At 35.4% G+C, this 24322-nt stretch overlaps 1 protein-coding gene across 1 annotated transcript in view; it reads right to left on the bottom strand.

Moving 5' to 3' along the window:
* ABCA6 (ATP binding cassette subfamily A member 6) overlaps positions 1–24322 on the bottom strand; it is a 97292-nt gene that overhangs the window by 26006 nt on the left and 46964 nt on the right. Inside the window, exons 16-28 of the mRNA XM_063617488.1 lie at positions 23969–24154; positions 20261–20408; positions 18611–18779; positions 13499–13557; positions 10648–10758; positions 10027–10202; positions 8841–8960; positions 8445–8583; positions 7414–7504; positions 6046–6185; positions 2926–3042; positions 1260–1443; positions 694–860 (exon numbers count right to left, since the gene is read on the bottom strand). Of these exons, the coding sequence (XP_063473558.1) occupies positions 694–860; positions 1260–1443; positions 2926–3042; positions 6046–6185; positions 7414–7504; positions 8445–8583; positions 8841–8960; positions 10027–10202; positions 10648–10758; positions 13499–13557; positions 18611–18779; positions 20261–20408; positions 23969–24154 (1807 nt within the window). The remainder of the gene's footprint in view (positions 1–693; positions 861–1259; positions 1444–2925; positions 3043–6045; positions 6186–7413; positions 7505–8444; positions 8584–8840; positions 8961–10026; positions 10203–10647; positions 10759–13498; positions 13558–18610; positions 18780–20260; positions 20409–23968; positions 24155–24322) is intronic.

Below are 24322 nucleotides of genomic sequence, written 5' to 3'. Positions count from 1 at the left end.
CACTTGAGGCCAGGAGTTCAAGACCAGCCTGGCCAAAATGGCTAAACCCCATCTGTACTAAAAATACAAAAAGAAAACTTAGACGTGATGGCACGCACCTGTTATCTCAGCTACTTGGAGGCTGAGGCAGGAGAATTGCTTGAACCTCGGAGGTGGTGGTTGCATTGAACCGAGATTGCACCACTGCACTCCAGCCTGGGTGACAGAGCAAGACTCTGTCTCAAAACAAAACAAAAAACCAACTACCCATTGTTTGGGATAACAAAATAAGGCGTCTTCCTGTATCTTGTACTTAATGAAGGGGTATGGGGAATAGATAGGCCATCTTCACATGGTAACCAGTGTGTATTGTCTTCATGGTATAGGTTAGGCTGCTGTGTAACTAAGGGATCTCAAAATAGAATGGGTGAGCCAATATAGAAGTTTATTTGTCACGTAATAGCTTAGGGTAGTCAGGTAGATAGACGTCTTTACTCTCCCAGGTTATACAGTGACCCAAGTTCTTTTTGTCTTGTCCTCACCCCTGTCATCTTCAAAATCAGAGTAAATATGCACTGTTCCTCATAAGGTGTTTTCTCTAAATGAAGTTTAAATATCCATTTTCTTCTCTTATAACTTACTTTCCCCTGCTCCTGTGCTATTCAACAATAAAAATAACTTATTTCTGGATTTAAATTTTATTTTTCTTTTCACCTGTGTTATTGATGATCAACAGGCTGGTACGGGGTTCCTGAGGAAGTTGTCCAGGAGAGAGAAAATACAATTCGGTTTTAAATTCCCAGTCGTTCTTTTCATTTAACATAGCATACATTATATTTTCGACAATCAAAGGGAACATTGCGATTCCAAATACCAATAATCTAAACAATAAAGAAAAATTAGCATATGAATCTCTAGGAATTTTATTTATTTAGTAAGACATTCCACAAGTATTTGTTGAGTGCCAAGCCTGCCTTATGCCAATCATGATTCTAGGTGCTAAAATTCTGAAGATAATACCCTAGCATGCTACACAGTACCAGAAGGCATTACTATATAAACACCAGGTTATCAAACCATGAAAACAAAACACACCTGCACGTATAAGCCTAATCGAGTGTGAACATACAGGTATTCCCACTGTCAGAAAAATTAAATGCTGAATTTATCCACCCCGTGGCAGGAATGTCAGATACTGTGTTCTAGTTTTAAATTATCTTCTGGTTTGAACCTCTTTTGAAACTCATGATCTAACAAAACCACAGTACTCTGCTACTCACAGGGTCAATAACACTTTCGTTTGACGTTTTAACTTTAAGAAACGGAGCCGTGCCATGGCAAAGACTTGCATTCTCCAGAGGCCCATGTCACTCACAGCTGTCTGCATTTCAGAGAAGGAAGAGTGAGGCAGCTCCATTTCATTGAGGCTTTCTGAGTCTCTTATCATCTCCACTTGTTCGAAATCTATACATACACACACACAAACACACATGTTATAATATTAATGCCATCCTGGAGGCATCACAGATTTTCCTTAGTAATATTAAAAATAGTATTACATGGCCAGGCATGGTGGCTTATGCCTGTAATCCCAGCACTCTGGGAGGCCGAGGTGGGCGGATCACCTGAGGTCAGGATTTCAAGACCAACCTGGACAACATGGCTAAACCCTGTCTCTACTAAAAATACAAAACTTAGCTGGGCGTGGTGGCAGGCGCCTGTAATCCCAGCTCCTCAGGAGGCTGAGGTAGGAGAATCGCTTGAACCTGGGAGGTGGAGGTTGCTGTGAGCCGAGATTGCGCCACTGCACTCCAGCCTAGGAGAAAGACAAGACTCCATCTCAAAAAAAAAAGAAAAAAAAAAGTTTTACATTTGTTTTTATTTTTATAACCAATTCAAAGGAATTATTTAGACAACATTTTTCAATATTTATGAAGTTTATACTTCACCACTGCCATCTATATTTTCTTTCTATAGTTAAGTTTTTTAATTGCCAATGGTGATAAATCTTAAAATTTTAAATAAAACAAAGTTTTAGATTGCTTGTGGTTACAGTGCAAACAATATAAGAAACATATTATGATGTCCATATTGTATACTCGGTGAGAAAACATGCTGAATTCATACCAAAAGAATAATTCACAAAAATGGTGATCTCGTTGTGCCCAACCTTTGAAAAGCAAAGAAATTCCCAAGAGTATGATTACTCTGAGGGATTTTTAAGAAATCTTCTGCATAAAATAGCCAATCATTACCACCTAAATATCTACGACTAAGGTATCAATCATTTAGTAGTATAGGGGAAAGATCATCAGCTCTGAACTACCAGATCTGTACATGAATCTTACATCTGTGATTGGGGAAAATCACTTAACTGCTCATAGGTCTGATTTTCTCATTTGTAACCAGTGCCAATGACACTTCTTGGAAAGGTTATTATAGGAAAGATAATGTTGAAGGCATATATATCAATGTATATCCATACATTAATCTAAGTGTATGGCATAAGAGGAGCTCCATAATGACAATGATTATTATCACCCATTAAAATATACAAGAGTGGATACTGAGAATTCTCCCCACTAAGACTTTAGTGGAATTTTGTATATTAACAAGCTAAGAGCAATTTTTATTTTTAAAAAAATCTGTTGAGACCTCATTCCCCTAATTAAGAGCCTTTCACAGCCTGAAGGTATCTAAGAAGCAGGGAACATCTGAGGATAGGAAATAGTTTCCAAAAGGAAACTTGGTAGATGCCATGAAGGGATCTGTGATCAGTCTTAGTAATGATGCTAAGAAATAGTGACAGCCCATCTCAAACAGCAGAGCCAAATTTGGAATGAAATCACATTTCTTAGTGTGAATCACCCATAAGAAATTATAAATACCAAATGACACATGATCATTTGGGAATTGGTTTTCTGTGAATTATACAAATGGCTTTACCTTGTTTGATAGTTGACTGTCCTTCCAGTTTCATAAAGACTTCATTTAGAGTTGACATGGAAATGTCATAACCTGTCACTCCCTGGTCAGAACACTTATCCAGATCACTGAAAAGATCTAAGGCAAGAAAATATGAATAGATACTTTGGAAAACCACATCGAGAACTAAACCAAGTAAATTAATACTTATTTAAAAGACGATACATAATATTGTTAAGAAAATTATGTCTTTGGAGTATCACAGTAGTCAAAAGCAAAATTTCATGAGAATGCTCTCCTTCTCTGAAATGACTAAGAAAGACCTCTTCCTCCATCCTCAAACTGTCTCACTTCATCTTCCATTCTCAGTTTATGAGCTTTCTGCAGATTTATCTGCAGAAATCTGAACAATCAGAAAGACCATTATCTTCTCACCTCCACACTACAAACCCATGTATATCTCTACCTATATTCTGGGTCTTTTTCTGTGTAAGTCTTTCAGTGGTTTCTCAATGCATTTAAAATAAAAATCAAAGTCAATAACACAACCTCTGAAGCTCCAAAAGAGCCTGTCTCCATCTATCCACACAGCCTTACCCACCTCCATTTGCCATTCTGCTCCCTCACTCATTGCCCTCCAGCCATCCTCCTTTCCCCTCAACTTGGAGTGCCCTTGACCATTTTCTTCTTGTGGCCTTCGGTGACCACTCTATATAAACCTCAGCCAGACACCAGTCATCACTCTAACTCACTGGCCTTGTTTATTATTTTAGTGTACAATTGTTGAAAAATTTTGTGTATTTTGTGTGTCTACTTTTCCCTATCTAGTTAGATGTAGGCTCCATGAGAGTAGAGACACGTATCTCTTATTTAATGTGGCATTTCTAGTTCCTGGAGAAGTGCCTTTTATATAATAGTTTCCCAGTATACATTTATTGGGTAACTCTTCTATGGAGATACTTGCATGAGACTGCAGGATTCTAGAAGACTCTTAGATGCTCCTTTCTACTTTGGGTGGGAGGATGGGCCAATGACATTATTGAGAGGAACGAGGTGGATGAGACTATAGCAAACACTGTTTCCCTGTGACCTGCACATGGCAGCAAGGGACCTGGGAGTCCCATGTTCAGAAATGGACATAAGCATGCCATTAGACAGCAGAGGCCTTGGGTCTGTGTAAAGAGGCTGCCATGGACCAGGAGGTCAACACCAGAGACTCTAGCAAAGTAACATATTCCAGTGGTGATACCAACATATAATTCCTTATTCTCCTTCTCTGACCAAAAATGAAAGTGGACCAGTTGCACCTCACAGGGCCTTAGTCCAAGAACAAAATAACATGGCATAGTCCACTGATCTGAGAAGAACACCATCTTCTATGCTACTGCAAGGACATAGAGAGCTGCCACATTGGGGAGTGAAGCTAAAATCTGGGAATCCCTGAGTATTTGCCTAATGAAACCGAATTATGCAAAAGAGCTTATTTAAGGTAGGTCTATAGGGTCTTTGTTATACCTTTAACAAACTAAATGTTTAAACCAAAGGGAAGCTGTTTAAATCAAAAGATACTGAAATACATTTCCTCATTTGTAAGATAGGGCAAGTTATAGCACCCATCTCATAGAAAGAACAGTTGTGAGACCTAAAGGAGTTAATATACATGAAACCATTAGAACAGTGCCTAACACGTAGAAAACATTTCACAAAGAGCTAGTAATCTTTAGGATTGCTTATCAAACAAAATCTGAACGGGTGCTGCTACCCAACTGGCAGGGAACCGAGGGTTGAACACTTTTGTAGACTATATAAGTTGTTTTTCTCTGCAAAATAATACATGCACAATTAAAATAGAGTAATCCTGCCTTATCTACAGTTTCATTTTCCACGGTTTCAATTATCCACTGTCAACTGCTGTCTAAAAACATAAAATGGAAAATTTCAGAAATAGTTCATAAGTTTTCAGTTGTGTGCCCTTGTAAGTAGTGTGATGAAATCCTTCACCATCACACTATATCTTGCTCAGGCTCAGGACGTGAATCATCCCCTGTCCAGCAGAACCGTGCTATACCCGCCTGTCACTTCGTAGCCCTCTGGGATATCAGCGCAACTGTCACGGTATTGCAGTTCAAGGCACCCCTATTTTACCTAATAAGGGTCCCAAAGTGCCAGAGTTGGATATACCCAAAGTGCTGGCAATTTGGATATACCAAAGAAAAGCCATAAAATGCTTCCTGTAAGTGAAAAGGTGAAAGTTCTCAACAAGGAAAAAAATAAATCTTATGCTGATGCTAAGATCTAACGTAAGAATGAATCTTCTGTCTGTGAAATTGTGAAGAAGGCAAAAAGAAATTCATGCTACTTTTGCTGTTGCACCTCAAACTGCAAAAGTTACAGCCACAATGCGTGTTAAGTGCTTAGTTAAGATGGAAAAGGCATTCGGTGTGTAGGTGGAAGACATGAACAGAAATGTTTTCCGATCGATGGCAATTAGGTTTGATTCTATCCATGGTTTCAGACATGAACTGGAGATCTTGTAACTATCTATTCCTTGTGAATAATGGGGGGCTACCTTACAAAGAGAAACCTGTAGCAGAAACCTTTATGCCCCACCAACATCTCTTCTGCATTCACCTGTACATGGTAAATCAGCTTATTAAAAACACCTACCTGAGGTCCTTTTTCTGTACTTGGAAGTACTCTAAGCTCATGTTCAGAGTAAGCCAGAACTATGAGAAAGTTAATGCTCTCGTAGGCATCCCTTAATCAACAATGGATAGGGAACAGTGGGTAAGAACCCCAGCTTACTCACCCCTCTGGTGACAAAACGCTGAGCCCACTTACTTCATTTATTTCCCTCCCCGGGGCATTGCACCTCAATTGCTTACCACAGTAATCTGCTCCAGAATTCAGACTTCCCTGGCTGCCTTCCCTTCCCTCTCTCCTGTCCCCATTATCTGCTGGTGCTTCCATGAAGCAACTACCCAATAAATCAGTGGGACTCAATCCTTCCTCTTGAGTTCTGCTTCTCAGGTGGCCAAAACTAAGAAAAAGTCTAAATTCATTGGACAAACAAAATTATTTTAATAATAATGTGAACATTTTTTCCCAAATTTCATTTCATTGTAATCATAGTTGAGTTACCTGGAAATGTATTTGTCCTTTCCAATGGCAAAGTATATACAAGCTTTTCTTTGTTTTCTGTTTTTAATTTAGCATCAGGGATGTGATGAGTAATGAAGGATGTTATTTGTTCTGGATTACATATTTCATTCCTATGTAAACTAATATTTAAAAGAAAAGATAAGTCATTTGCATTTTCTCCACCACTACCACAAAAGAAGAGCTTTAATTGAACACCTAGCTGTTGAGCACAACTTTACTTGGCTTTATGGAACAAAAAGATGAGTAAATACTAACATGATAGTAATCTATCAGTTTGAAAATTTTATAATCTATATACAGAAAATATATCAGCTCAGAACAATTATAAAATATACAAACAGATATATAATGTAAATGGAACTATATAGAGTTTTATACGTATAGTTATAGATAAATGTAGGAAGGTGAGAATGTTAGGAAGAAGAGACTTCTTAGGGAAAATAATTATTATACCAGACCACATCATTAGCTAGTAGAGAAAATCTGGCCCACATGCATGCTTTGTTTGGCCATAGGATTATTTTAAACAATTATTTTAGCCTGGATATACAACAATATGGTTTGGCTGTGTCCCCACCCAAATGTCATCTTGAATTGTAGTTCCCATAATTCCCACATGTCATAGGAGGGACCCAGTGGGAGGTAACTGAATCATAGGGGCAGTTACCCTCATGCTGTTCTCATGATAGTGAGTTCTCACGAGATATGATGGTTTTATAAGGGGCTTTTCCCTGCCTTCACTCTGCCGCCATGTGAAGAAGGGCATGTTTGCTTTCCCTTCTGCCATGATTGTAAGTTTCCTGAGGCCTACTCAGCCACGCCGAACTGTGAGTCAATTAAACCTCTTTCCTTTATATATTACCCAGTCTTGGGTATGTCATTAGCAGCATGAGAACAGACTAATATATACACTTTTTTGTTAGCCACAGTTATCATTACTCTCTGCCCCTAAATTCTCTCCTTGTTGATACTGGCTTCTGAAATTATTTGCCTTTTTGCCCTATGAAAGAATGAAAACATATTCCAGAATTCTATGGATCGGCTGAGGAAAATGTGGGTAGGAAGAAGGTAGAGGTTTAGGCTGCACAGAACAGCTACCTGGAAAAGTGGCACATGAAATAGTCCTGCTGTGAAAAGTCAGGCTTGGTTTATCATGTTGAAATGTTGCCAACGATTAACATTGTAAAGACACAGGAGGAAGGAAAGTAGGAAAAGTATTCAGGAACCACTGATCAATCCAGTATGGTAGAGATGAAGCATGAGGCCAGTTCTGTTTCATAATTGTCCACCTTTTTCATATGCCAGTATTGAAAACACATAAATCCAATCTATTCCCAAAGCCTTTACCTTAGGTGATATCCAAGACTCCACCTTCTTTTCAAAAAGATAGAAGAACCTGCACACTTCAGTCTCCCATTGGACATGATCACTTTTCTATCTGAATGAAAGAAATCAAGTGAGAAAAGATATTTGGGGTCATTTCTTCCTTCTCTAGTAAAGAAGGATGAGGAGCCAAGGCTCAGAAGTGCAAAGGAGAAGTATTCAACGGGGTATAACTAGATCTAGTGTGCATTTTAACATTCGACACATTAAAATCGATGCATTTAAAATGAACTCATGATATTATTCAGCCATAAAAGAGAATGGAACCATGTCTTTTGCAGCAACATGGATGGAACTGGAGTCTATTATCATAAGTGAAACAACACAGAAAGAGAAAGTCAAATACTGCATGTTCTCATTTATAAATGGGAGCTAAATAATGGGTACACATGGACATACAGTGTGGAGTAATAGACACTGAAGACTCAGAAGGGTGGGAGAGTCAGAGGGGGATGGGGAATGAGAAATTATTTAATGGGTACAATGTACATTATTTGGTGATGAATACACCAGAAGCCTAGACTTCACCAGTACATAATATATCCATGTAACAAAACTGTACTTGTACTCATTAAATTTATACAAATAAATTAAATTTAAAATAAAATAAGCTCATGAACACCAGTCTATCTGCACCTTCCAATACTTTCGAAAAAAAAAAAAAACACACAAATTACATGGTATACTGTATACTCTGATGCTAAAGAATGAGTGTCTATTTTTCAATTAAATATATTTAGGATTTGAATGTTTAAATTAATTGATAGCTGATTTTAAAAAAAGGTAATCAGAATTTTTCATTAGTTGTCACTACCTAGCAAATGTACAACCAGAAAGGAATTCCACAGTGGCACTAGACTTCTGTCGTCCTCCTGACTGCTATAGAATGTAGGAACATAACCGTAATGACAGCAAGGCTTTTACCCTGGGAATAGACCTCACTTCTAAATTCCCCAATTGCATCATGGTAATACTGAGATAAAACCAACAATTACCAGCCAGGATGTCAGCCTCATCCATGGACTGGGTACTGAAAAGGATCACATGATCTGCTCTACGCTCTCTCATGAGGCTCCACACTTGATCTCTGGAAAAGGGATCCAATCCAGTAGTTGGTTCATCTAAGAGCAAAATCTACAGAGAATGAAGATATATAAAATATGTCTCTCTTTCACATTAACTGTATCCAGAAGATAGCATGAAAAACAATAAATACCATAAAATAATAACCATCCAGCCATTTTCCTCCAATATACTTCTATTTATAGTTAAACATAGCAGGTTCTCTCTTGATGCATTACAATGAAAGCTCTACCACTTTTAGTGGTAAAAGAACTTGACATTTTGCAGACATTCGACCTGCTTCCTTCCCCATGCATAATCTCACTTACTTGAGGATCTCCTAAAATGGCAATCCCAAAAGTCAGCTTTCTTTTCTGTCCTTCACTTAAATGTTTAGCAAGGTTATCTTGAATGTTTTGCATGTCCAATTCCAATAATATTCGTTGTACCTATATGAGAAAATACACAACTTTTAAAATCCTAAATGAAGAAGACATTTATGCAGCCAAAAGACATAGGAAAAAATGCTCATCATCACTGGCCATCAGAGAAATGCAAATCAAAACCACAATGAGATACCATCTCACACCAGTTAGAATGGCCATCATTAAAAAGTCAGGAAACAACAGGTGCTGGAGAGGATGTGGAGAAATAGGAACACTTTTAAACTGTTGGTGGGACTGTAAACTAGTTCAACCATTGTGGAAGTCAGTGTGGCGATTCCTCAGGGATCTAGAACTAGAAATACCATTTGACCCAGCCATCCCATTACTGGGTATATACCCAAAGGATTATAAATCATGCTGCTATAAAGACACATGCACATGTATGTTTACTGTGGCACTATTCACAATAGCAAAGACTTGGAACCAGTCCAAATGTCTAACAATGATAGACTGGATTAAGAAAATGTGGCATATATACACCATGGGATACTGTGCAGCCATAAAAAATGATGGCTTCATGTCCTTTGTAGGGACATGGATGAAGCTGGAAACCATCATTCTCAGCAAACTATCGCAAGGACAAAAAACCAAACACCGCATGTTCTCACTCATAGGTGGGAATTGAACAATGAGAACTCATGGACACAGGAAGGGGAACATCACACCCAGGGGACTGCTGTGGGGTGGGGGGAGGGGGGAGGGGGGAGGGGGGAGGGGGGAGGGGGGAGGGACAGCATGAGAAGATATACCTAATGCTAAATGACGAGTTAATGGGTGCAGCAAACCAACACGGCACATGGATACATATGTAACTAACCTGCACATTGTGCACATGTACCCTAAACTTAAAGTATAATAAAAAATAAAAAAATAAAAATAAAATAAAATCCAAAATGATTCATATTATGCAATTTTAACCACTCATTAAAGCAGTCGATATTTGTTATGGGACCTCTTTGCCTAAATTTTATTCATAACAGGGCAGATAAATCATTGAAGAGAATTCTGTGGTCATGATTTAATTTGGTAAGTGGTTGGCAGGTCAGTTAATCCAAGCATGCCCTCCTACCTCTTGTTCCACTTTCTTTGGATGAATCCCTTTTATTTTAGCAAACAGGCTGAGGTTTTCCCTCACGGTGAGTATGTCAAATTGAACATTGAATTGAGGACAGACGCCAGTTATCTTTCTGATTTCCTCCAAGTCTTGCATTTCAGAGAGATTTTTATTATAGATGGTAACTGATCCTAAGAATAGAAGTTAAAAATAAAATTGGCAAGATAATACATTTTGTTAATATTCATAGATCTCATTTAAGAAAATATTGGCATATATTCACAAATGTCTAAAATAATTTGTGAACAACTACTAATTATTCTTGACATAAATATATGCTTATAGAACTGCACATTTGTGAACACAATTTGTGAACTACTAATTATTCTTGTTACAAACATATGCTTATAGAACTGCATATTTACCCTGAAATATCACACAATGGAATAAAGATAATAATTTTTATAAAATTGCAGAAATATGAAGTATATTCAAAATTATGTAGCTCTTGGAAACAACTTTAGATAAACATTATTTCTCTTAAGCCATCAAATTTAAGATTTAAAATGAGAGGCATATGCTTGACCTCATTCTATTATAAGACATCTTGCCTTTGAGAAATTTCTTTTTACTCACCTTCTGTTGGAACAGACAATCCATTAAGAATATTTAGCAGTGAAGATTTGCCAGCTCCACTGTGACCCAGGATTGCCGTGATTTGACCTTCATATATGTCAAAGAGCAAGCCTATTTTTAGAACAAATTATTAGAACAAATTGTTAACAAATTATTAACAGTATAAACAGAAAGGCATTAGACAGGTCTGGTCCCAACATAGAACAAGGCTATTTAGTTTAGTGGCGTATTTCTCAGCATTTCAATACTTTAAAATACACAATGTTCAATATTTTCCTAATTGCCAAAATAATATGTGACAGAACTATAATAATTAAAATAATATGTTACTGGTACAGGATATAGTGACCAATGGAACAGAACAGAAGTCTAATATGGACCAAAGAAAATATAAAAACAAAGATTAATAAAATGACCTTTCAAATTTATTAGAAAGATTGTTTATTTAATAAATAATATTGGGACGACTAAATAAATACATTAACAAATTTTATGATTGTAATTTTTTTTTTTTTGCAACAGGATCTCATTCTGCCACCTAGACTGGAGTGCAGTGGAGCAATCACAGCTCACTGCAGCCTCAGTCTCCCACGCTTAAGCGATTCTCCCACGTCAGCCCCCTGCAGCTGAGACTATTGGCCCACGCCACCACACTTGGCTAATTTTTGTATTTTTAGTAGAGACAGGGTTTTGCCATGTTGCCCAGGCTTGTTTCAAACTCCTGAGTTCAAGCAATCCACCCACTTTGGGATTTACAGATGTGAGCCACCATGCCTGGCCTGTAATTTTTAAATGGAAAGTATACAGTGTTTTCCAGGGTAAGAGGGAGGTGATACTGGCTGTTGGGACTGACCCACAGTAACTGGAAAAATTAAATAGAAGCCTCAGTTTCCTCATCTGCAAAGTGAGAGATATATTAACATGTCTTTCACAGGCCTAAATGTAAAATGGTACATGTAAATCACTTAGCATAGTTTCCCGCACACACCAAGTCCTCAATGAAATCTGAGTGTTTATTACTATTGTTGTCGTTGTCATTATTATTTATTATGTATTGCTTGTGGGAGTATGACTTTTTATAATTTTAGAGGGAAATAATTTGAAATATGAATCAAGACTCTTGAAAGTATGCTTCCTTTGAAAAATTCTGCTTCTAGAAATTTATATTCAAGAAACAATTTATGACATTTACAAAGATTGAACAAGGCTGTTCATTCTAGTATTTTTTATTACACTAAAAATTGGAAACAAATTGAATCTCATACATTGGTGTGTTAATAAGTTAGTCATGGTATCCATATAATGGAATGCTACTTAGCTTCTGAAAAGTAGGCCATAGATAAAAGATTTCAAAAGTGTGTCCCAAAGGTGTTGCAGATGTGCTCCACAAACTAACTCCATGAGGAAGGAAGAGGAGGCTAAGGGAATGCAACTTCTTCCCTGATTTCCCAAAGAGCAGCTACACTTGGTTTGAATTCATAATCATATTTTTAATGTATTGATGTCTAATGCTTTTAATTTTTTAAGGTGCTGCTATTTTTAAAATGAACAAAATTCTTTTTTTTTTTTTTTTTGAGACGGAGTCTCGCTCTGTTGCCCAGGCTGGAGTGCAGTGGCGCGATCTCGGCTCACTGCAAGCTCCCACTCCCGGGTTCATGCCATTCTCCTGCCTCAGCCTCCCGAATAGCTGGGACTACAGGCACCTGCCACCGCGCCTGGCTAATTTTTTTGTATTTTTAGTAGAGACGGGGTTTCACTGTGTTAGCCAGGGTGGTCTCGATCTCCTGACCTCGTGATCCTCCCGCCTCGGCCTCCCACAGTGCTGGGATTACAGGCTTGAGCCACCGCACATGGCCAAATGAACAAAATTCTTAAAGAAGTTTTTTGCTTAGACAAAAAGAAGTTCATGACTTGATGAGTGCAAAGGTAGTTCAAAATGTGCTCCAAAACTTTAAGTAACCAATTTAAAATTATTTCAGTATCTCCTGAGCTAACATTAAAGAAAGAAATCACAGCTCTAGATGGTATTTGATGAGAGAAACCTAGAGAGAGAATAAAATTGCTCATATAAATACATTAAATTCTCAAAGACCTAATCTAAAAGCAATGAATAAGACTGAATTAAAGGATGCTGTATTTATTAGAAAATACACGCAATATAAACACAATGGTCAGAGAACTCTCTACTTCTGGAAGGTTCATGGCTCTTCTTTTTCAGCTTTTAAGGCTTCTGTCTTTTATAAAAATCATTTTAATTCCTCCTAAAAATTATTTTTAATAAAAGTAAATAGTCCTCCATGAAATCTAGCTACTCACTTTGATGTTTGCTTAAATGTCTGTTATAGAAAACTGTATGTTAGAATATTTTGTATCAAAATGTGTTTTTTCATTTCAAATTATAACTTATATTTGTTATAGGATATTGACTTGTGAAATTTAATTCATAGTCAATGGTTTTACTCATCTTGCTTTAGTTAACCTCACCAGTACATATAAACTATGTAAATTCACCGGCTAGTATAAAACCTTTATCAGATTTCAGTCTAGATGTTCTTTCCTCACAATGACAATATATAAAATATTGATCATAGCAGATTAATCTTTAAAAACAAAGAGAAATTGCATCTTTCATTGTATGATACCATTTTTATAAATTAATAGATCCATGAAATATCTGGAAGAATTTTACAGCATATTCTTAATCATGATTAATGTCCAAGTGATAGCATTAGGTTATTTATATTCTTTTTTCTTTTGCTTATCTATATATTTCAAATTTTTTCACATTGTTTCCCTTTTTTATAATAAAGAAATAAGTAAAAGAATGAAATGTTTCAATGTTTTTCTTTACCTTTCAATGCTTCTACTTTTCCAGACTTTCCTTTATATTCCTTCTTAACATTTCTGATTCTGAAATAACAAAAAGGGTGCTTACTTAGCCAACACAGAAGTGAAAATAGCACAGGCCATTAATAGCCCTAGTCATAGTGATAGCTGCAGCCAACCACTTTATGTGAAATAAAGGATGGCATAAACAGTCTATTCAGAAAGAAAAAGACCTATTTTTGATTACTCATTTCCCCTGAGGTAGAAAATAAAGGAGTCTCTCTCAAGTTACAATTAAACTATTAGTATTTTGCCTAGAAAAGTAGAATGCTGTGTAATTATCCTCACTTTCTTCCTCTAGATTTAGAATAGTTGGTTCTTCCCCTTGTTCAAGATCAGCTCATTTACCTGGGGTCTTGAACTGGCATCCTGCATCATCTCTAAGTCTTGCTTATTAGTTTATTAGACACTCTGTCACCTGCATCTTTTATAGTGTCCTCTCTAATAGCTCCTCTTTGAACTTACCTCTACTTTGGACACAGTTTAATTTCTCTCCTCCCTGTATTGCATAAAATTCTCAAAATAAAATTGCCATTGTAAACTTGCCATTTTCACTTCCTGACCTTTAATTCCTCTTCAGTTGCACGCTGATTTCTGAACTCACCACTCCAGTGAATCACTTCATAATGAAATCATTAGTGACCTCCCAATTATAAAATACAACAAATACTTTTCCATTCTTAGGTATTGGATTATGAGTCACTGTTGATGACTTTCTCTTTGTTAGTGGTGACTTAATTGCTTTGCTTCTGATTTTTCTAAATGTTCCTTCTCTGTTTCCTAATAAATTCCTCTTTCTTCATCAGACACATCAGCTTGATGTTCCACAGAACATCCACAGAAGCCTTGCTCACAACAATGCATCTCCATGTATATGATGGATCTTCTCATTCGGGACTCTCTCCAGAAGTTTTCTCATTGGATTTTTTGTTTTAATATCAACCTAATGTTGACCCCACCATTTTCATTGATCTTTAGACTTACACGTCTAATGGTTTGCTGGATAGTCTCTCTGTCTCTGTCTCTCTCTCTCTCTCTCTCTCTCTCACACACACACACACACACACACCACTCTTAATCAGTGGTTATCAATTGTGAATACACATTAGAATTCCACAGAGAACTGATGCCTACAAACAATCCTCAGAGATTCACATTATATTCACATTAATTACTTCTCTGCAGAGTTCACAGAAAAAAGAAGATTCACATTAATTGATCTGGAGTGATGAGTTTTTCTTAGCAGTGAAGGCTGAGGATTGGGATAATTTAAATGTTCTTCCAAATGAGTCTAATGTGAAGCCAGGTTTGAGAATTAACTGCTCTAAAACTGCATATCCAGAACAGACTTCACTGCATTGTCACCTAAACCCATTCCCCCATCATGCTGGATCTTACTTGGCAGCATAGACATTCAACTACTCTCTTCTTGTTTCTCACTCAGATTCATCACCCATCCAACCTGGTATCATTTTTGTAAAATTTAACTCTAAAATAGTTCAAGTCTTGGGTCCCTTTTAAGTCTTCAACTATTCTTCTGTTGTTCACTGCCTCTAGTTATTTTCCCTACTTTCAGTTTATTCCCGTAGAATCCATGCTTCACACAGCAAACAGGGCGATTTATTTTAAAATCCATTTTATTTACTCCTCAACGTTCCTTATCAGCCTCGGAGGGAAAGTCAAGGCTACTTTGTACCACATGAAGCAGCCACTCATGGTCTGTCCAGTGACATCTTTCAGCATCCTCGGCCTCAGGTTTTATCTATCAGGATCACCAAACCACCATTTATATCCTACACAAAGCTTAGTGCTTTTTGTCTTTTCTGCTGGGTGTGTCATACATATACATATACACATGCACTCACACACACATATGTATATATGCACAAATGCACCTTTTTATATGTCTTATTCTTAAAAGAATGTTCATTGCAACATCATTTGTCAGAGCAAAAAATTAGAAACAACCAGAATATTCTTCAATGTAAGAAAAGATAAATAAAAATGGTAGATTCATATCTTAGAATATTCTTATATAAAAATTAAAATCAATGCATTAGCCCATAGTTATCACTATGAATCGACCCCACAAAGCAACATGCTGAGTGTAGAAGCAATATGTAGAAACTGAAGTACAGTCTGATACCATTTATAGATTATATTAAAAACACATGAGCTATATCACATATATCTATATCACATATTGTTTAGGGCTATAAGTGTATGGTGCAATATGTAAATATATGAATGGAAAGTGATAACACCAAATCCATTATAAAGGTCAATTCTAATGAAGGAGGGAGAAAATATTTTAAAGAGATCAAAAGGGACTTTAAATAAACATGTTATATATCCATTAAAAATACAAAGCAAATATTATAATAATGTTTATATCTGTTCAACCTGGATGGTGAATATGTCAGCTTTAAAAGCCTAAATTTCTTCAGTAATTTTTAACTTTTTAAAAGAAAAATAGATGTTCTCTTCTTCAATTTCCCTAAACTAGGGTAGTTAACACTTCTATTGGCTAAATAACAGTAGTTAATATCTCTATCCCTACATTTATCAGGTTGAATTTCATGTACCTATTTATCTTCTTCCCTAGGCTGTGTGCTCCTTGAAAGACAGTTTATTGTTCATCTTTGCAGCCCTAAAGATTAGTAAAGAACCCAGCAACAATATGTTTGTTGAATGAATTAATTAAGCAAAGTTAAAAGGTGATGAGTTTCACCAGGTATTTTATTTCAGAATTTCTTTGTAAAATGGAATCCCTGTTGAAGTGATCCTTTAATGTCTTGTTTTAATAAAGAAAATTCCATTTAGGAGGAGCTGGTGTTTCTGGATTTTAGACATGAAATCAGTCATTTACATTTGGGGCAGACATCCTACCTGTGTTCTGGGAATATTGCCTGAATGGTCTATAGTTACAGGAATGCACATATGTGCACACAATTGCCCCCAGAGAAAATGTGACTTGGGGGTTATGAATGAGGAAGAGCCAGTTGTGAATAACAAATGTATATTTTTACAAATCCAGAATCATGATTCTGGTTAGAATTCTACAAGCTTTCATCCATACCCCTGATACACAGAGCTTAAAGGTTACATATCCTGTAAGCTCTATGTATCTTAGGGGAAGAGTTCCTTTGTATATAAAGCATTCGTATATAAAGGGAAAGAGTCCATTTTTATATAAAGCAGAGACCACATAGGAAGAAAAAAATCAATGCCTTCGTGCCTTTTATATTCATACAAAATAGAATTCACACGTTGGAATTGATTGAAAAAGATTTTACATTGTCTACAGGTGGGGAAGAGTAATGATGCTACTAAGAAATGATCACTGTGAAGAAAGAAGAGATAAAACTTGTGGATTGGAAACTGCATATACTGTCGGATGGTTGAAAGGCAGTTTTAGACTGCCTTGCAGCCCCAGACCTGCTTTAACAGTCAGTGAGTATGTACCACCTTGTCATTAAAGAGCTACAACATTGACCGCCTAAGCCTACTTTCTTGCTTTGGTGTGGATCTGGGGTGAGGTGCCCCACAATGGATCCAAAAGCTTTAGTGAATAGTCCTTGCATCAAATGACTTTCTTTACCTGGTTTGTCAGTAGCCTCAGGTTCCACCTGAGCTAAGAATCCAGACCAAGTGACAAGTGTGCCCAGTCAACATTGTATACATTGGCTAGGTTTGGAGGCACAGCGGGGGTGTGGGAGAAGAGGAGAGAAGTCGGGGGAAGGTGGGGGTGGAGGACATTTTGCTTTCTTTCCTAGGCCACTAGGCAGCAGTAGAAGAACAAAGAAAATTTTGAGGTCTTTGTAAGTAAAAGATTTTGTTAGAAGGTTGGATCTGAGAATTATTATAATTTGAATAATAATATAATACAATATTATTTTGTGCCCTCAACTGGTAAAGAAGGATTGATGACACTGGAACTGAGTTTTATGGAATTATTCCTCACTTGGCCTTTCTCGTTTGGATATTTTGTATAGAGCTGGTATACTCCTAGCTAGAGCAGAGGAAGCACTGTTGCCCCTCTCAGAAAACTTTAACGGAAAATTGGTTAAGAACTAGATGGAGGAAGCTTAGGTATATGGGTTAGGCCTCTCTGTCTTGGAAATATTTTACTTCCTAACTATGGTTCTCTATTTATTCATTTTCCTTTGCCTCCTGACATCTCAATAGTATGTTAAGAGCAGACTGTAGAGCCAGACTATCTGGATTACAATTCCATTTCCCCACTTGCGAGTTGTGTGACATTGGGTAAAAGGCTTCAGCTTTGATTATTTCACTTTTTGTATTCTCAAAATGGGGAAAATAAAGATACCTACCTTGTAAACTTTTTGTGCGAATTATGTGCAAGTCAGGTACATAGTCAGCACTAAGTAAACATCTGTTAATAAATAAACGATTGCTATTTAAAGCGCCGATTCATTAACTTTGTACCAAACTTTGTAGAAAAATCTACAAAGCTATTTTGAAATCCACAATACTTGGGTTCAATCCCAAAACTGCTGAGTTAGAATCCCTGGCTAAAAACAGATATTCTAACTGCTCCTCATACAATTCTGTTATATACCAAATCTCATAACAACCCTACAAACTCAATATTAACCTTGTTTCATAGAAGACATACAGACTCATAAAATTTACTCATTTTTCCAAGATTACACATCAAATGAGAGACGAGAGTATTAGGATCTAAGAATTTCTGATTCAGGATTTCTTACTTATTCCAACTTACCATATAAAGCCAAATGAAACCATGGAGAGAGGGGTTCACAGAATGAAAGGATCAAGTATAAAAGAGAGGTGGGCACAAGAGAAAGAGGCAGAAAGGGGGGCAAGATGAAGTGTGGCTGGATAATATGATACGGAGCTGATAAACAAGCAGGATTTTCCTTTCAATAACAGAAGAAATTGGTGGTGATGGAAATGGAGCAGTTCAAAGTGACATTGACAAAAACAAATATCTTCTCCTTCAATATTTTGCCTCAAGCTCACCCTGATGCTCTTGGTTAATAATTCTTTAGCCTTGTGCTCATGTATTAGTATTACTTATAAGTGTGATTACCTGATGGCTTCTTTTCCTTGGAATTCAGGAGCTACTGGTTCAAAATAATCATCAGAGGGATGCTCAGCATCGATTTCTTTCTCAATAACCTTAGTATTAGTCCTTTGGTGTTGGAAACAAGATGATGAATTCAAGAAAAATAAAGGAGAATAATGGCGCTCATCTCCATCTAATTAACCAAGAGGCAACAAAATATGATCAGTAATGGTAAAACAATGCGCAAAGAAGCCTTGCTCACAACAATGCAGAATGCCTTGAAGTTTTAAGCATCATAGAGACATTTTTTCTTCTAAAACTCTATTTATTATTAAGAAGAAAACTTGATGATGAAGTGAACAATGAGAACTCAAAGGAAATAATATATTGCAAAAGTTAAACAATATAATACAGCTTTCAACAAAGTATAAATAAAATGTGATCTAAAAAAAGAAAGTCAATAGGAAAGTGAGGTTCAAATGAAATATTAGGTGTATGACCAGCTGAGTTGGACTCCAGCTTTTCCCTGATCAAGACGTTAGTACAGATCTTAGAGCCTCTGTTGTCTACATCTGTAGAAAAGGACACCCAACAAGGAAACCATTATATCTCCTTTTTCTCCAGTCTTAACAATGGGTTGCATTATCCTTGATAATAGGCTCATGAAAAACAGATTTGTATCACCCAATAAACATATTTATTAAATTTTTTTTAAATGTGATCTAAAGGTATTTAGGAGAATGAATGAAATCAAATATTTGGGAAAACACAAAGCCTTAATATAGTGCATAAAAATAATTGTAGACATGTTTGTGAACTTAAATAATTTGACCACAGCAACATAATTGAACATAATATTGAAATCTATATATTCCTTCTTAGGCATGAATACATGGAGAAACTATATTTGTTTAGAATAAATTTATGGTGATATTTTAAATATATTTTTCCAGTTTAAAAAATGAAGTTGAATTTATTATTAAGGGCCTTCACATATCAACCAGAAGTCACAGAAAGACAGGAATATGTACAAGTAAGTACATAGAAAACCTATAAGACAACATTAAATAGTGGAAGGAACATACAAAATAAGAGGATAAACAAGAAGATTGTGCCAGAAAAAAAGCTTTCTGATTCTAGAATGTGTGAAAAAATTCTGGGCTTACGTGAAATTTTTGGTTGTTTGCAAGATAATCTAACTGGGCAATCAATATACTTCTGTAAATATGAACAATATATAAAACATTTTGAGAATGATGCTGAACAAATATTCACGAGAAAGCACTTCCACAGTATAATGGCCTCCCGCCAGCCAAACCACCACAAAAACTAATTTATTTTATCTTATTCTGACATAAATCCTAATATGACCCTTTCAAAACACTTTCAGGGATCCAGAAAAACCTAACATTATTTAATTACCACATAATTACAAGATATATTATAATTATTGTTGTCATATAATTATAATATATTGTTATAGTAAGTCATAAGAAGAATTGTTTTTACATAAAACTTTCATTAGACCATTAAAACTATGAAGTAGAAAAAACGAACTTATTAGTTTGAAATGGGAAATATTTAATATTCATTTTAAAAGTCTATATAATCTAAAAAAATATATTCAATGTAATTAATAACTGTAGAGGTCAGAGAAAACTTACTATTACTTACAGGGTAAAATTTTGTCAAAGTATAATGCCAATAGCAAGTAGATGAGACCATCCAAAAGCAACATGGAAAAAGTTGCTATCATTGTATATGAGTCTCCTGAAGGGTCAGGAAAAATTACACCATTCAAGTTATAATCCAGTTTGATAATCTAAGATTCAAAAAATAAAAATAAATGTTTAAAATAAATAAATAAATAGCTGGGCATAGCAGCAAAAAATATTAATTTATTAACTAGCCTTTTCAAGAGGCACTTAGTAGTTACTAGTCAAATATATAAATAAGTAAATAAAGGTATTGGTCAAAATATTTCTATTTTACAATGAAAAATAATTAGAAAAACATTTATTTAATAAATACCATGTTCTAAGTAAAAGAATTTAAATTATAATTCATTTGTTTGTTTTCAGAAAATCATTGCAATATATATCTCTTCTGGGCAACAAAGGAAATACAAATTTTGGAAAGAATATAAGAAATTCTTGGATGCCTCTAATTAGATAAAAAGAGAACTTACCTCCTTTTCTAGTTATTATTTCAAATAAAATTTGTATTTAGAATTTTGCCATATAATAACAGCGACTATGTTCTAGGCACTGTCCTAAGTGTTTTGTATATTATCATTTAATCTTCCTTAAAACCCTATCAGATAAGCAATAAGTCTTATAAAAATAATAAGATTTTAATCTGCATTTTACATATGATAAAACTAAGGCACAGCATAGTTGAGTAGCCAAAAGTGGCAAAGTGAAATTAGAAGAGAAAGTCTTACTCCTAAGTCCACTTCCTTACCCTGCACACTCTACAGCTTCTCAGTCTATGTTAAAATGTTAACATTTTCATGATAAAGTTGAATTTATTCTAGGAATCCAAAATTGAAAATCAATCAATGTAATTCAACATAAAACATTAAATAGGAAAATAATGTGATCAATATAATAGACACAGAGAAAACATTTGGTAAAATGTAATATCTATTCATAATAAAGAAAATATCTTCACAAACTAAGAAGATGAATCTTCCTTAATCTGGTGAATTACATGCACCGAGACCAACAATAAGCATCATACTTAATGGCACGACGTAGAAAGCTTTTATTTTGCCTGCATTTCTATTCATTATTGTACTAGAGGTCCGGACCTGTGCAGGAAAGCAGGAAAAAGAAACAAAAAGCGTAAGGATTGCGATGGGAAAAATATAAGCCATCATTGTTTGAAGACAACATGATTATATATAATTCCAGTATAAAACCCAGAAAAATATTGGGTTTAATAAGAGAATATAGCAAGAATGCTGGATAGAACGCCAGTGTACAGAAATCAGTTGCATCTCTCTACATTAACAACAAATGTTTAAAAATAAGAATTTAAACATAGATGCTATTTATAATAGCAAGGAAAATATCAAAAGCATCAAATCAAATAAAAATGTGTAAGACCTCTACAGTGAAAACTAAAACAGGCCAAGTGCATGGATCACACCTGTAATCCCAGCACTTTGATAGGCTGAGTTGGGAGGATCACTTTTTTGAGCCCAGGAGGTTGAGATTAGCCTGAGCGACACAGTGAGACTAACTCTCTACAAAAATTAAAAATTAGCCAGGTGTGGTGGTGTATGCCTATAGTCCCAGTTACTTGTGAGGCTGAGGCGGGAAGATCACTTAAGCCCAGGAGGTTGAGGCTGCAGTGAGCTGTGTTTGTACACTCCAGCCTTGGTGACAGGGCAAGACCCTGTCTCAGAATAAAATAAAAATAAAAATAAGATAATTATTAAAGAAAATTGAAGATCACGTAAATGAATGCAAAGATATATTATGTTCATGGCTGAAAAAAAGATGACAATTTTCTTCAGACTGATCGAATAATTCAACTGCATCACACTCTTAACAGTTTTGCACAGGCATATAAATGTGTGATTACGTAACTTGATAAGCTAATTCTAAAATTTACATAATTGCAAAGAAATTAGAATAGACAAGACTCTCTTGAAAAAGAGATGAAAGAGGTAAAGCTGTTACTGCCAGATATCAAGACATATAATAAAGCAAAACAATTAAGACAATGTGGCCACAGTGCAAGGATAGGCATTTTGGCCATCACATGATTGGTTGAGTTATGATAAAAGAAAGATTGCAATTCATTCAAGGAAAGGATAGTCTAGTTGATAAATTGAGCTGGAGAAATTGGATATTTGTGTAGCAAAATTAGTATTGCCTCTACCTATACACGCACAAAAGTTATATTGAAATGGATTTTATATCTTAATGTAAAAGCTGAAACAGTCAATATTCTAGAAAAACAGCCAGAAAATATCTTTGTAAACTTGGTGTAGGCAATGATTCCTTAAACTGATTTTTACAAAAAGCATTCTACATAAAAGAGAAACTTGAAAAATTGGACCTTATCAAAATTATGTATCTCTGTTCATCACAGGTACCATTAAGAGAGGAAAAAAGCTAGCAACAAATAACAGAAAAATGTCGGATGTTCAACATGTATAAGGAATTCTTATAAAGCAATCGGGAGAAGACAGAAAACTCAGAGGAAAAATGGGCCAAAGAACTGGATAGGTAATTAATAAAAAAGAAAATTCGTAATCCACTAAGCATATACAAAGGCATTCAACGTCATCAATAATCGGGGAAATGCAAATTAACACTACAATGATATATCATTGCATAACCATCAGAATAACTAAAATTTGAAAGATTGACAATACTGGTCAAGTGTTAGAAAAACTGGAATTCCGAAACACTGTTGATGTAAAACTAAATTGATGCAACCACTTTGGAAAAATATTTGGTGGTAGCTACTAAGATTAATATTTGTATACTCTCAGCCCCACTATTCTGTTTGTCATACTAACATAATGAACAGAATGGAATGTCCATATTCAGTAGGAAATGTGTACTAGAATATTTGTAGCAGCTTTATTAAAAGGGCTCAAAAACTAAAAATTATCATAATCTATTGATAAGAAAATTGATAGTATATTAACACAATAGGATGCTACGTAACACTACACTATAGCTACACAGAAACTATGCTGCCACCTAAAAATGTCATGTTGAATGAAAAAAGAGAGATTTTCAAAAATACACTTCGTGCAGCATCACTCCTATGAAGTTTAAAACATGCAAAACCAAAAATTTTATTTAGGAACACATACTTAGGTGGTAATGAAAAGCAAAGAAGTGAATATCATAAAATTTTTACCTTTACGAAGGAGTGTTCTGAGGGGTTTGTGACTGGTGGCGACATTCTATTCCTTGATCTAGTTCATAGATACTTTGATTTACTTTATAATTATCTGTTAAACTATACTTGTGTTTGGAAAGTTTTTCATATTCATAGTTTAAACAATAAAAGTGGGTTCATATATAACAATTTTAATAAACTAGCAGATATTTTCATTATGTTAAATCAATAGTAATAAAAGTAAATATTTGTTCATAGGGAAAAAAACCTAGAAGAAAATACTTCAAAATGAAAATATATCTGAGCAGTGAAATCTGAAGGATTTTTTTTTAATTTAAGTTTCTTTGTGAAGTGACATTTTTTTCTACAATGTAATAATAACATTTTAAAGTTTAACTTTAGAAAAATTGTTTAGAATAAAAGCTCTTAGTTTGAGTAGTGCTGATCCTACAGGGTATGAAGTATCTACTTCTTTTGAAATTTCAGTAATAAACCAATTAACTAGGCTCTTACCTGAATCATTCCAGCAGTAAAGGCAAAAGGGCTACAAATACTCAAAATCCACTCCAGAGATGAAGGAAGTTGTTCATAAAATACAGTGAACCCCAGACATCCCCAAAAGAGGGTAAGGAGAAACACAATCAAATTGGTGAGGACAGCTTTTTTTAACAACACACTCATCAGGAACACCAAAGCTACCTGCAAGAGAGAGAAGACATTCAGCTGTTATAAAAAATATTTAGCTCACTGAGAATCTTTGGCAGCCCAATCAAATAAGGATTTTTATATCATAACATAAATATTTATCAGTGAGAAAGTGGTGAAAATATTAAGGTATAATGAGTCTGTTCTTTCCTCAACTTCTTT

Source organism: Symphalangus syndactylus, chromosome 14 (assembly GCF_028878055.3).
Source record: "Symphalangus syndactylus isolate Jambi chromosome 14, NHGRI_mSymSyn1-v2.1_pri, whole genome shotgun sequence".
Taxonomy (NCBI): domain Eukaryota; kingdom Metazoa; phylum Chordata; class Mammalia; order Primates; family Hylobatidae; genus Symphalangus; species Symphalangus syndactylus.
The sequence above is the reverse complement of the archived record's forward strand: the minus strand, read 5'-3'. Positions and strand labels throughout refer to the sequence as shown.